Source organism: Scyliorhinus torazame, chromosome 22, assembly GCF_047496885.1.
Source record: "Scyliorhinus torazame isolate Kashiwa2021f chromosome 22, sScyTor2.1, whole genome shotgun sequence".
NCBI classification, from domain to species: Eukaryota; Metazoa; Chordata; class Chondrichthyes; order Carcharhiniformes; family Scyliorhinidae; genus Scyliorhinus; species Scyliorhinus torazame.
Genome location: NC_092728.1, coordinates 91263778 through 91278692, shown reverse-complemented (window position 1 = coordinate 91278692; position 14915 = coordinate 91263778). Strand labels below are relative to the sequence as shown.

The 14915-nt window shown below is 45.0% G+C and overlaps 1 protein-coding gene across 3 annotated transcripts in view; it reads right to left on the bottom strand.

The window, feature by feature from the left end:
- The window catches only part of cntrl (centriolin), a 202457-nt gene that overhangs the window by 68384 nt on the left and 119158 nt on the right, over window positions 1–14915 (bottom strand). For all 3 annotated transcript variants that reach the window (XM_072488558.1, XM_072488560.1, XM_072488559.1), the window contains 6 exons: window positions 13489–13796; window positions 10751–10956; window positions 5877–6069; window positions 3646–3776; window positions 2278–2418; window positions 1141–1267 (listed from right to left, as the gene is read on the bottom strand). In XM_072488558.1, the coding sequence (XP_072344659.1) occupies window positions 1141–1267; window positions 2278–2418; window positions 3646–3776; window positions 5877–6069; window positions 10751–10956; window positions 13489–13796 (1106 nt within the window). The remainder of the gene's footprint in view (window positions 1–1140; window positions 1268–2277; window positions 2419–3645; window positions 3777–5876; window positions 6070–10750; window positions 10957–13488; window positions 13797–14915) is intronic.

The window sequence follows — 14915 nt, the reverse complement described above, 5'->3', positions numbered from 1 at the left end:
TATCTGTTTCAACAGACTAATGTAAGTCTGGGTTCTCAACCACACCACTTTATGCAAGCTTGGCTGAAAGTCCAGACAGGTACGCACAAGGAAAAATACTGCTTGATTTACAGCTTTTTTCCATAGATGGCTCAATGTCTATACACAACATTAAGGGACGTCAATTGATTGTAGTTCCTGCTATTGCTACTTTAATGATCTGGAAAATGTTTTAACAGTCTGGGCTCTCAGAATATTATTTAACCAACAGTTTTCTTTTCTTAGATCTATTTTATCAGTGGCTCAATGTTTATTTACATAAGATAAAGTAATGCCAAGTTCTGGTAGCTTCTGCAATTGATACTTTAAAGGTTTGGTTGGTTGATACTTTTATAGGGTTGCAGTAACAGCAGATTTTAAAAGAAAGATATGAAGAGCTGCTTTTAAGCTTTTCCCACTGTCATTCTTACTTTAGAATTCATTGGTTCTTACAGAGTGCATATTGGATGAATGTGCTAGGAGTTGGCATGGAGAGTTTGAGGGGTCACTGGAAAGGGTGGAGGGGCATGGGTTGCCTTGGAGAGATCATTAGGATTGGGTGGGGCACGGATTGGCATACATGGGGATAAAAGCAAATTACTGCGGATCCTGGACTCTGAAACAAAAATAGAAGATACTGGACAATGTCAGCAGATCTGACAGCATCTGTGGAGAGAAAAGGGAGCTAACGTTTCGAGTCTGGATGACTCTTTGTCAAAGCGAGCCTTTTAACCAGGCCACCTCGGCACCAGGCAGACCCTGTCGCCAGCTCCTCATGTTTCCAGGGGAGGCAGACTGGACTCCGACATGCACCCATTCCTGATGCGAAAATGGAGCCTTTCAATACACTTTACCAGAGTGTGTAGAGTCAGGTAAGTTCCTGACTCCTGTTATTTGCTGCTAAAATGACAATCCAGCCCAAAGAAGAGATTGTTGGAGGTGATATTTAATATTTCAGAATATTCCAAACTGAATGCATCTTGCTCAATTCTTCAACAGCAGAAACTAAATTTGTTATTTCTAATGTAGTAACATCTATTACCTTGGTTAAACTCAACTTCAACAAGATGAACTATCCTTTCAACAGAATTAATTTAATTCAGTGACATTTTCTGAAATTACCTTAATATTTAGACTTTCCAATTCACTCTTTTTGTCATGTAACAATGTTGCTGTTTCGCTCAGTGTTTCCAGGTGCTGTTTTTCTTTGTTCTCTGCCAGTTGGATCTCTGTTTGCAGTTTTTCTAGGCTAAATATTGAAAGGAAAATTAATAAATTCTGGTGTATTATAGTTTATGGAAGATAAAATATATTACATCAGCCATACCAGCAACTTTAATGAAGCTTATTCCTCGTATAAGAACCCTACCCTCTTTGTAAGGTTCATTATTACTGTCCTATATGTTGTAAAAGAGGTTAAATTTCAAGTTCCATTTATGCAAAACTACAGAGCAATTGTTATAATTTGTATCTAATTAGCACAATGGTTAGCACTGTTGCTTCACAGCTCCAGAGTCCCAGGTTCGATTCCCGGCTTGGGCCACTGTCTGTGCGGAGTCTGCAAGTCCTCCCTGTGGCTGCGTGAGTTCCCTCCGGGTGTTCTGGTTTCCTCCCACAGTCCATAGATGCACAGGTTAGGTGGATTGGCCATGCTAAATTGCCCTTTGTGTCCAAAAAGATTAGGTGGGGTTACGGGAATGGGGTGGAGGTGCGTGCTCTTTCAAAGGACTGGTGCAGACTCGATGGGCCGAATGGCCTCCTTCTGCCCTGTAAATTCTATGATTCTATGGTCTTCCTTTTAAAGAAAAAATATATTGATCATTCTTTAACTATCAGGCGATGGGTAGTGCTGGAGGAGAAAATCTCACAAAATCTCTTCAGATTATCATTCTTTCCCTTGTTATTTGTATCTCACTCTACACACCATACAAGACAAACATTAACTTCTTTCAATAGTCCTGCACATTAAAAGCTAATCTTCCTCCCTCTCTTCAGAGAAACGATTAGAGCAGGGAACATTCCATGCTTAATCATCTCTACTGTGCAATAGTTAATGTTAGGGGGCAGGGTACCATTGGTGCCAGCTCACTGGAAAGTGAAGTTACAAACTAGCTCTGACTCAGACAATTCGGATACAGACTACAGGCCTAGACTACTAAAAAAAAAGTTGTTAGACATACTAGAATATTGACCGTGAGCAAAATTCATTCAAAACTGTAGGGCAAAAAGAATTGTATCGAACAGTTACTATCCACTTGCCTGTCAGTTAGGTTTCCCTTTTTCTGGGCAAGTGCCTGGTATTCTGAATCCCTTGTAGATAACTCTTTGCTCATTTCTTTTAGAATATTCCCCTGTTCTGCTTTACATTGCTCAAGATCTTTCAAGTCAGTCTTCATTCGTCTGCGAAAGATCACATTTTATTATTACTACAAACAGTTCTAAGTGCAACCTAATGAAGAATCAAATATTCCCCACATAGTGACAACTTCCAGTACTAGATTAGGCCAGGTATAGATTTGACTTAGAACGACATCTACTTGCATGCTTGATGTTTGAAAAATACAATCAAGACATTTCCATTTCTGACATATTCAATCCTAATGGGGCCACGACGGTAGAGGGCAGGATTACAATAGTGACAGGAATCTTCTGAGATGTCTATTCGAATCATCCGTAGCAGTGCTGGGGAATATTAGTTCTGCTCAAGTGCCTCAATTGTACGTTTATGAAAATGCTCAGCGAATCAAAGAATTCAAAGGAATCTAAAATGTCTCCAATGGTTTGATGCTCTGCTATTGTAGGCCAAATCTTTCTGGCCGCTCTCGCTGGCGGGGACCTCTGGTCCCACTGGTGGCGAACCCCCTCGGTGGGTTTCCCGGCAGCAGAGGGTGCATAGAACAGGAAACCCCGTTGACAAAGGCGGGACCAGAAGGTCCCCGCCACCTCCGCAAAACATGCCGCGGGGAACGGGGAAATTCCCGGCTATAGACTGTCTTTAATTTTTTCTATGGAAAAAATGCTTGTAGAAGACATGCATGCGATCATTCTGGGCATGTTAGATACACCAACACATTGCATTATTTAGCTAGATGGAACCAACAAAAGATTTTGAAGTCATTTAGATGACGATTTGGCATTCAGAGGCTTAATTTTTTTAAACTGAACCGTCCCAAATGTTTGGAATACCAGAACTATGAAATTGGCTCCTTCTGCATTTAAATTTTTAAAAAAATTTAGAATACCCAATTCATTTTTTCTAATTAAGGGGCAATTTAGCATGGCCAATCCATCTACCCTGCACATCTTTGGGTTGTGGGGGCGAACCCATGCAAACACAGGGAGAATGTACAAACTCCTCCCAGACAGTGACCCAGAGCCGGGATCGAACCTGGGACCTCTGCGCCGTGAGACAGCAATGCTAACCACTGTGCCACCGTGCTGCCCTGCTCCTTCTGCATTTAATCGCAAAGGTGAATGATTCAGCCATGCTGGAATAAGAGACTTAAGCTTAAAGCTCTCTACCGTTGGCAAACATTTTCTGCTCGATCATTCACTACTGCACCAGTACCATATGCAATCAGCTTAAATTATTAAAAACTGTGTTCAGCTTGGAACTTCATTCAGTACCTGAGTTGCTGATCAGCCTCAACTAATTTAACTGCAGTCTCCTGTGCTCTTTGTTCCAACTCTTCTGCATCTTTCTCAGTGTCTACCAAGCGTTTCCTGGCGTCATCATACCACTGGACAGTTTCTTTTGTCTGCCAGAATGATAAATCATATATAAAAAAATAATGAAATGAAAATCGGTTATTGTCACAAGTAGGCTGCAATGAAGTTACTGTGAAAAGCCCCTAGTCGCCACATTCCGGCACCTGTTCGGGGAGGCCGGTACGGGAATTGAACCCGCGCTGCTGGCCTTGTTTTGCATTACAAGCCAGCTGTTTAGCCCACTGTGCTAAACCAGCCCCTGTAATAATCTGATAATCTGTACAAAATAGTCTGTGCAACTTCGCAAAATAAACAGTAGATTTGCCGTTGTAACTTTAATAGTAATATTCTCAAAAAATTGATTCAGATACTTAAAAGGCAAAGAGACATTTTACTGAATTAAGGAAAATAAACTGTAAATACATAATCAATGACATGGAACTTAACAGCACAAAATGGGATATTCGGGCCAAAAGGTCACTGCTGGTGCCTATGTCTTTGGATCAGCCATGCAAATTTATTACCACTGGAATCTGTGTGTACAACATTTTAAATCACTATCTTATGGCATGTAAACAGGGTTTTATTGCTGGAGCTTTTTTGATGATAATAACAACAGTATTTTAAAAACTGTGAATGAATACATTAACTGTTATCAATTAAACATGATTTAACCCATGATTAACAAAGATTAAAATTTTTAAATGAGGAAATTAATCGCAATTAACTTTTTAATAAAAAGAACACTTGGCACCTTGGGCGGGATTCTTCCATCTGGGGACTAAGTCCCCACGCCGACGGAAAAACCGGCACCAACCACTCCGTCGTAAACAGCCCCCAAACGTGAGGAATTCTCCAAATTTTCAGGGGCTAGGTTGACGTCGGAGTGATTGGCGCCGCTGCAGCCGACGGCGAAGGGCTGGCGCGAGTTTGCGCATGTGCGGTACGGCCGGCGTGATCTTGCGCATGCGCGGATCAGCAGACGTATTTCTGCACATGCGCGACCGGCCGGTGTATTTCCGCACATGCGCGGGGAGTTCTCTTCTCCGCGCCGGCCCCCGGGCAATATGGCAGAGCCCTACAGGGCCCAGGCACGGAGGAAAGAAGGCCCCCACGGAACAGCCTGCCCGCAGGATCGGTAGGACCTGATCGCGGGCCAGGCCACCGTGGGGGGCCCCCCCGGGGTCAGATCCCCCAGGGCTGCCCCCCTCACACTTACCTGCCAGGTCCCGCCGTGCGTGGGGCGAGTAATTCACGCCGGCAGGACTGGCCAAAACTCGGCCCATCGGGGCCCGGAGAATTGCCGGGTGGGCCGCTGTCAACGGCCCCCGACCGGCGGGGCGGGAATCCCGCCGGTCCCCGAGAATAGGGCAGCTGGCGTCGGGGCGGGATTCGCGCCTCCCCCCCGGGGGTTCGCCGACCCGGCGGGGGTTCGGAGAATCCCGGCCCTTATTCTTTTTATTTAGCTTACGGCCATAGCAGTCAAAGTAAATCTTTTGGCTTTAAACAGTAAATAAGATATACTGGGTTACATTTTCTGATTAAGTGCGAAAGGGAACTCTGACTACTATTACTATTGTCAAATTTATCAATATGCAGGGAGTCCAATTTCCTTCCACCATCACGTACTCAAAATTATATCTGCTGTCTTTTCAAGAACAGAGCATTTTTCTCACCCCTTACCAACTGCAATACTGCATTACTCGCACCTAAAGTTCTACATGGTATTGGTCGTTCCAACACCCATGACATTGGTTAGGAATTATGGCATTTCTCACAATCCGAGTCAAAAATGTGTTAAATCAAGGTGAAGTATTTTAACTTTCAATTGAAATAAAACATTAGCTTTAATCTAACCAAGGAAAAAGTACTATACAAATTACATTTTTAAAATTGCAGTAGGTTTGTAAATATAAGAGAACTTGCAGCAAGGTATTCCCTTCCTAATCCACTGGAAATGCTGCAATTTGGTTAGGATACTGCTTCAAAGGTTTATTATTCAACAACCGAGAGATATCTTATCATGCTGTCTTTTGTTGTGATCTTGGAGGAAGCACATTTATTTCAGTCCCTTCTCAGTTAATTAAATATATATTGAACCTTTGTGTGAAGTGTTTTTAAGTACAAATGCTAACTTGAAGCACACTTGCCTTTTCCCTTGTACTTTTGAGGTCAACCTCAGCCTCCAACAATAGTCTGTTTGCTTCGCGCAGTTCTGCTCTCCGTTTTGAGAGAGTTATCTCCAAACATTCAATTTCATCAACAACATCAGCATGTCTCTTGAGGGATTTTTCGATATCAAGTTCACTCATGAGCAGATTTATATGTCCATCTAAAAAGCTTCTAAGAAAAAGGGACCGCAATGTTTTAATTACTTCTCAATTAAAAGTTATTAATGTGAATGTTATAAACCCCACGAGACCCACATGGACAATCTGATTAATCTCCCCGTGAGCCTCGAGGAGTTACGAGCTCCCCCACTGAGGGGCAGAGGCCCGTCAGCGGGCTAGTTAATTCAGTACCACAAAAGCCGGGCCATGTAGGAGCTGAGCCGCCAAATAGCCCCAACTGGGTCTGGTACTTGTGAATACTTTCCTTTTGGAAATAAACCATTTTTTGACTCTCCTTTCCGGACTCCTCCATAACTTCTAAATTGGCGATGAGGATAAAGCAGACCTATCATCGGTGCTGCTAACCATTTGGAGCACGACCACCTCTCTTCACAAAGAAATATGTTTGCACCATTTGAAAATGCTGCTCTTTGGCAGACTTGATGCATTTGATGTGTGTGTAGAGGACTAGACTCAGTAGACGGAACATATGTGCTTTTTTTTCAAGGCGAATAGTATTGTTGGGGGGGTGATCGCCAGATGGTGATTCTTCTGGCCATTTGTGGGGCCCACACTTTCAGCTTCATAAAGAGCCTAAGTTACCTCACGTCCCCAGATTCCAAGACATTTGAAGTTACTGGTGCTCATGGCAAAACCACTATGACCCCAAGCTAGTTATCGCACAAGAGGTACTGATTCAATACTGTCATGAGGACTCCAAGGGAGTCCATTACCGTGCTTTTGGCGCAATTGTGCAAATTGGCGGAGTTTTGTGACTATAGGTCATCCCACCCCAAGATGCGTTGGGACCGTCTTTAATGCAGAGTGAATAATATGGGGACCCAGCGGAATTTTCTGGTCGAGTCGTTGCTGGGTCTAAAAACGACTGTTGAGATTTCCTTCTCACAGGAGAGCGCAGAGAAAGGAGTTCAGGAACTCCAGGGGACGTCAGGGATGGAGGTAAACAGCGGAGGAGGTAAACAGCGGAGGAGGTAAACAGCGGAGGATGCCCCCCCCCCCCCCCCCCCCCATGCTGGCAAACAGCACTCGGAGAACCCTATAACCCCACCCTGGTCCGAACACTGTCGAGATCAGTCCAGTTGGCCAAGGTTTGCTATAGCCAGATGGGACATGGTGGATGATCCAAGGTGTACGGCGAAACCCCAGAAATAGAAACCACAGGTCAACCAGCCCAGAGCCAGGACCCTCCACTTAGAACAAGTGATGTCAAGCAATGTATGCAATTGCATTGCAGCACTACAGACCGCCCATATCAGGATTACTGTGCAGGTGAAAGGCCACCCATTAGAGATGGAATTGGACATAGGGGTCGCAGTTTCAGTAATAGGAAGGCCATTGAGAGACTCAGGACTGGAGTTTGGTTTGCGAGACACCGAGGCAAGGCTAGTGACCTAAATGGACACACACACACCCCTAGCCATAGCAGGCGCAACAATAATTCCATTTATTTATGGGTAGCAGTATGTTAGGCTGCCGTTAATAGTACTGCGGGGCCTCAGACCAAGTCTGCTAGGTCTTGACTGGCGATTATGCCTCTGGTTGAATTGGTAACAGAGCTTCTGGATGGGCACCGGAAGAATTTACAAAGTCTAGGAAAAGTACCTTGAAGCCTTCTAGGAAGGCTTGGGCAACATTAATGCGTTCATGGCCAAGATAAAATACTCGTGGGCCCGCCCAGTTCCCTATTGCTGCTGGGGAAAGCAGAGGATGGAGTCAACCGATTGGAAGGCCTCGGTATCATCCGACCGGTGCAGTCTGTTGGTCGGGCAGAGCCGATAGTCTCGTTACTGAAACCCACAAAAACGTACGCCTGTGCGGAGGTTATAAGTTGACCGTAAACAAGACCTTCCATCTGGATAGGTACCGAGACTGGAAAAGGGCAAATTTTAGGGGTCTAAACGTTGAAGCGGAGCAGGTTGCTTGGAAATGCATTTTGGTGGATAAAACAGTGGATGAAAAATGGGAGACTTTTAAAGGAGATGAATAGGATACCCATGAGAAATAAATATGGGGTATCCAAAGCTAGAGTACCTTGGATCAATAAGGATATTGATGATAAAACAAGGAAGAAAAAGTCATATGATGCATGCCGGAATAAAAATAGCAATAAAAATCAGGGAGAGTATCTCAAATGTAGGAAAGAGGCTGCAGCTGGAATAAAGAAGGAAGAGGAAGCATGAGGAAAGGATTGCAGGCTGTGCTAAAACAAATAGCAAATGTTCTTTTAAGCATATTAATGGTAAAAGATTTGTGAAGGATAGAGTGGGCCCCATAAGGGACAAGCAGGGCAAACTGCTCACTGATGCGGAGGGTATGACTGTGGTACTAAATGAGTACTTTGCTTCTGTCTTTACCAAATGAGAAGATGGTGACAATGGCCCAATTGAAAATGTGGGTGTTGAGCAACTGAGCAGCATGGTGATAAAGAAAAGGTGCTTAAAAGGCTGGCAGCACTCCAGGTAGAGAGGTCGCCAGGCCCAGTTGGGATGCATCCTAGATTGCTGAGAGAGGTAAGGCATATGGTGGAGCCGGTCTAAATTTTCCAGGTCTCTCTGAACACAGGATTAGTCCCAAGGGACTGGAGGATTGTAAATGTGATGCCGTTGTTTAAGAAAGGGGCAAAGGATAACCTAGGAAACTACAGACCTGCCAGTCTGAATTTCCTTTCCAGAGTTCTCCATGCATACTAAAGTGAATAAATATATATCTTCATTACTTTGCTAATGCTGAACGAAAACAATGGGAATTATGGAAAATTAAAATGCATGTTAACACCACAGTAACTTGCATTCTACAATAACATAATACCGCAACTATCCACAGCTGAATTCAAGAAGTTAACTTGACCAGTGTCTCATTTGGTGTTGGTCCAACAGACTCTGATACATGATATAACATTCACAGAGATGGCACAACACAGGATTTTCAGGAGCAGTGTGCTCAGCTCAGGAATAATATAACCGTCCTATTTAGAGCACTGTCTGACTGATTTTGAAATACATTTAGCACAGTAAAAACAAATATTTGATGTTTTGAGAATAACACATTTAAATCCATACAGATAATAAATGACAGAGATGGCTCATGCAGCACCTGAAGAGATCTGATTTCGCACCACTGATCTTATTTTCTTAAAACAGCAATAGAAATTACATTTTCCCTGGATGCAAGATCCAGGAAGGCCCGAACAAAATAGTGTAAATGTTTCACCTGGGTTTCTGTGGATACCTTGGAAAATTTACCGCAAGTGATCAGGAAAAATTCAACCCCATAATGTTTAGCATTTAAAATTAATTAAATTGTCGAGCCGAAATTAAAGGAATTTCCCCTATTGCATCTACTTTGAAGGCAAATTTACAGATTAGTACTTTTATAATTCTGAAGATTCTGAATGTGACCCTCCATATTGTACGTTTTGTCCTTTTGCGGGTTGATTCGCTCAGTTGGCTGGACAGCTGGTTCGTGATGCGGAGCGATGCCAACAGCATGGGTTCAATTCTCATACTGGCTGAGGTTATTCACGAAGGCCTTGCCTTCTCAACCCTGCCCCTCGCCTGAGGTGTGGTGATCCTCATATTAAATCACCACCAGTCAGCTCTCTCTCAAAGGGGGCAGCAGCCTATGGTCCTCTGGGACTGTGGCGCCATTTACATTTTATTTAGTATCTTTAATCACCCCTTCAACCTTATGATACAAAGCAATGTGGAAACGTAAGTGTGAGGAGAACACAAAAGAGATCTCAGAGATATAGACAGGTTAAATGAGTGGCCCATAAAGTGGTTGATGAAGCATAATGAGGGGAAGTATGAAGTTGCTCACTTTGGTAGTAAGAATAGAAAAGCAGAACATTTTTTAAAAGGTGTAAAACATTTAAATCTTTATGTTCAAAGAGACTTGGGTATCCTTATACAAGGAATCCAGGTACAAAATTAAGAACACAAATGACAAGTTGGCCTTTATTGCAAGGGGTTGGTGTACAAAAAAAGGAAGTCATGCTATAACGATTTGAGCTTAGGTGAGACCAGTGTTCAGTTTTGGTCTCCACATCTAAGTAAAGATATATTTCCTCCTAAGCAGTACCGCAGAAGTTCACTACAACTGGCTCCTGGGGTTGTGAATGATGAGATGTTGAATAAATTGACTTTATACTCTTTGGAGTTTTGAAGATAAGGGATGATCTCAATAAAATATACAAGATTGTGAAGGAGCTCCACAGGATAGCCACAGAGGCTGTTTCTCCTAGCTGGAGAATCTAGAACAAGGGGTTGAAGATTAGGGCATCATTTAGGACAGATACAAAGAGAAATTTCTTCACTCAGCATTGGAATCTTTGGAATTCTCTTCCTATTGTATTATGGAAGCTCCAATTGGAGTGTATTCAAAATTGAGAGATCTTTGACCTCTCAGGGAATCAAGGGATATAGGGAGCAGACATGAAAGAGAAATTGAGGCAGATCATCAGCTATGATCGTAGTGAATCGTAGAGCAAGTACCTGCGGCTACATGGTCTACACCTGTTCCCATTTCTTATAAACATGTTATTATTTCTGAGAATATTTGAAATTCTAAGAATCAATCCTGTTATTTCTAAAATGCTTGTCCGAAATGAAACAAATTTGAGGCAAATGCAGAGTGCTGGCAATAATACATAGTATTACTAATATTTTTCTTACTTTTGGCTGTGTTTATGGGATACCTTGTTCAATTCCTCAACTTCATGCTCCAACTCTTCTCTCCCATGCAATATTTCATGAATGCTGTGGCGAAGTTGTTCTATTTGCTCATGATATCGATCTGTGGATGGACTTGTTGTCTGATCTTCACATTTATGGGATCTCAAATGTGCGATAATATCTTCTAATCTACTGACTTCATTCTCCTGAAATACAATTCCAAATGCAAAATTTAGGAAAGTAATAAAAACAGAATTTTAAATGTGTTAAATATAGGCCACGATTCACAGCTGCTTCCCACCGTAATCGGGCCTCTTGGGAATTCCCCAATGGACGAACCAGACTTGCATAGTTAAGTGAACTTAACTGCTCGCTTAACTATGCCTACACCGGATTTAACCAGCCTCCAGGATCTATCGGCCTCGCCGAGGAGACCCCAGCCGAGAGCCATTTAGGACTGGTGTCCACAAACAGGGACCAGGCGGAACGCCACTTGGGGGTACCTCCCAGACAATTGGAGGACCCCGGGTCGTTGACCTATGGGTAGAGTGGCACCCTGACACTGCTGATGCCACCTGGACACCATGGTAGTGTCAACCTGGCAGCCTGGCAGTGCCACTTGGGCACCATGGCAGTGCTACCCGGGTGCCAGCTTGGCACTGCCAGGCTGCACAGGTGGCACTTCGCCCATGCTGGAGACCGGCCCGGGAATGGGTGGGGGGGGGACCCTCTAAGACCCCCTAACAGGTGAGTTGGCCGTTTTGAGGGAGGGTGGTGTTAAACTACGTCCCAAGTGTCATTTTGGACGGGTTTGGCGGGGTGATTCATGACGGTTTTTTTGCTGAGGTCCAGACCGGTATTCAGCCACTGAGCTTGGGGAGTTTCCCCACTGGTAAATCCCACACTTAGGGCCCGGTCCCCCGGCCAGGCTGCGCTAGAAAAGCAGCTTGCCACGCGCGCAGCGTGGCCGGTGAAAGTTGGGAGACCCCACTCCCGGGGTCTACCCGGCTCTCAACTCTTCATGAGATTCAACAGAATCTCGCGAGACTTTGCAAAGGGAGTCCCGCCACAATGGGACCTTTTAGCAAATCAGCATATTAGAGCGAGGCACCAAGCCTTACTCTAATATGCAGATTCCCACGATACTGAGGCTTTGGGATTCAATCATAGAATTTACAGTGCAGAAGGAGGCCATTCGGCCCATCGAGTCTGCACCGGCCCTTCGAAAGAGCACCCTACCTAAGCCCACACCTCCACCCTATTTCCATAACCCAGTAACCCACCTAACCTTTATGGGCACTAAGGTAAGTTGAGCATGACAATCCACCTAACCTGCATATCTTTGAACTGTGGGAGGAAACCGGAGCACCCGGAGGAAACCCACGCACACACGAGGAGAACGTGCAGACTCCGCAAACAGTGACCCAAGCCGGGAATCGAACCTGGAAACCCTGGAGCTGTGAAGCAACTGTGCTAACCAATGTGCTATCGTGCCGCCTCGGAGACCTCGGGCGAGCGCCGTTTGGTACTGGTCCCTACAAATGGGGATCATACGCAACGGCACTTGTGGGGGTCTCCAAGGCGATTGGAGCCCCCCAGCTGCATGTCCTTTGGGCAGGGTGGTGCCCTGGCACTGCAGGTGCCACCTGGGTACCCTGGCACTGCCAGCCTGGCACCTTGGCAATGACACCTAACCTGCACATCTCGAGTGCCGGGAAACAAGCGGCTGAACGTGTAAACCCCAACCGCCGACCGCTGAAGGGGCAATCTCTCCACATCACTAAAGGTTAGTGTGAGGACACTGCCTTGCCCTGTTCCCGACTACTGGGGGTGCTCCAATGTCCTTTGAGCTCCCCACTTGACCATCATGCCAGGTCTCTGTTTGTGGAGACCTGTACTAATCTGCGCCTGGGTGAGGCCTCACCGGTTTGGCCATTTCTCCTGGGAGCTGGGAGTATGTGCAGCCTGTTTGAGGCTGTATTTTTAAATTAGCTTAATGGCTCATTTAAATATGATTATCTGGATCATGCCCAGCGAGGGCATGATCAAGATCGCGCCGGACATAATGAGTCTGGCGATTCGCGATCGGCTCAATGCAATGCTGTGGGAAAACTGCACCCATAGATGAAGGAATGCTAACAATATTACTACAAAACCCGGCCTTCTATATATTATGTTTTCAGAGGTTTATTTACAAAGGTTTTTAAGCTTCTGATCAGAATAGCTGAAAACAGCTTTGGGAATGCTCCGTTGATGGGCAGCACGCTGACAGTGATTAGCACTGCTGCCTCACAGCGCTAGGAATTTGGGGTCAATTCCTTTTTTCTTTATAAATTTAGTACCCAATTATTTTTTTTCCAATTAAGGAGCAATTTAGTGTGGTCAATAAACTTACCCTGCACATCTTTGGGTTGTGGGGATGAAACCCACGCAGACACCTGGAGAATGCGCAAACTCCACACGGACAGTGACCCAGGGCTGGGATTCAACCCGGGTCCTCAGCACCGCAGTCCCAGTGCTAACCACTGCGCCACATGCCGCCCTGCTGGGGTCAATTTCAGCGTTGCCGGCAAGTTTAGTTCCTTACCACAAAGATGTGCAGTAAGGTGGGGTTGCGGGCGAGCAGGCCGAGGTAGGGTGCTCTTTCAGAGGGTTGGTGCAGACTTGATGGGCTGAATGGCCTCCTTCTGCACTGCAGGGATTCTATGAATTCACAGCACGGGTGTCAAAAGTCTTACCAGGTCATGGTGCTCCAGGACATTGCAGTGCAGAACACCAGCCGGAATAAGAGGGACAGTAAAGTTGGCAGGAGGAGGTCCATAAACAACTTGTGCTCCAGATGGTGGAGGTCCGTAGATAATTGTGCTTGAAGGATCAGATCCAACATTGGCTGCTGCTGTTGGAGGTGGGCCATATACCACGGTACCTTGTGGCACAGGTGTACCATCAGGGTACATGGTATAAATAACTGAGCTTGGTGGGGCTGCAAATGGTTGCTCTGGCATGCCACAATCATCACTCTCAGTCCCACTATCTTCACCATCTCCTGTAAATTACAAAAGACTTATTTTACAATCACCCAAAATGGCTGCAAACCATCTAATATATTGCTTGCTTTATCAGGCCTAAACCCACCACATAAAATAAAACTAATTATTTTCTATAAAAATGCAACAACAACCTTTAAAAATGTTTGGACACCAAAATACATTATTTGCACCATTGGTAAAAACTCAGGCAAAAACACTTTTTTTTTCAAAATTTAGAGTATTCAATTCTTTTTTTTCCGATTAAGGGGCAATTTAGTGTGGTCAATCCACCTACCTTGCACATCTTTGAGTTGTGGGGGTCAGACCCAGCAGACACGGAGAGAATGCGCAAACTCCACACGGACAGGGACCCGGGGCTGGGATCGAACTCGGGTCCTCGACGCTGTGAGGCAGCAGTGCTAACCACCGCGCCACCGGACAAGAACACTTAATAACAACAATGTTTTAGTTACTTTTCTAAAGATTCTTCCTGGGTTATGAATCTTTCTTTGATACCGGTCAAATATCATGGCCTTACCCAGCAGAAATAACATGCAGCGGGATTCTGTGTTTCTCAGACAAACGGCGGGATTCTCCGTCCCGCCGCACCAGAAAACTGGTGCGGAGCCCCCCGCCGGCAGTGGGATTCTTCGTCTCACTAGCCAGCCAATGGGGTTTCCCATTGTCCCTGAGAAACCCGCCAGTGGAGAATCCAGCCCCAAGTATTGACGCCGGGGCAGGATTTGTGGACTTCGACGACAGCAAACTGGCACCACACCTGGTCCAATTCAGCGACCATTAAAGGGCTAACAACGGTGCTATGTGGAACACAGTCGATTCCAATGAGAAATGGTGCCGGATTCATGATTAAGCAGGAAAAGTTATTTTCAGTTATTTCAAATTGAGTTATTTATTGGTGATGGATTGACATGGTTTAAATGCTTATTTTTTTTTAGTCTTAAGGGGCATTTAGTGTGGCCAGTCCAACTACCCTGCACAACTTTGGGTTGTGAGGATGAGACCCACACAGAAACAGGGAGATTATGCACACTCCATATGAACAGTGACCCACGTCGAGGATTGAACCCAGGTCCTCGGCGCCTTGAATCATCAATGCTCGCCACTGCGCCACCGTG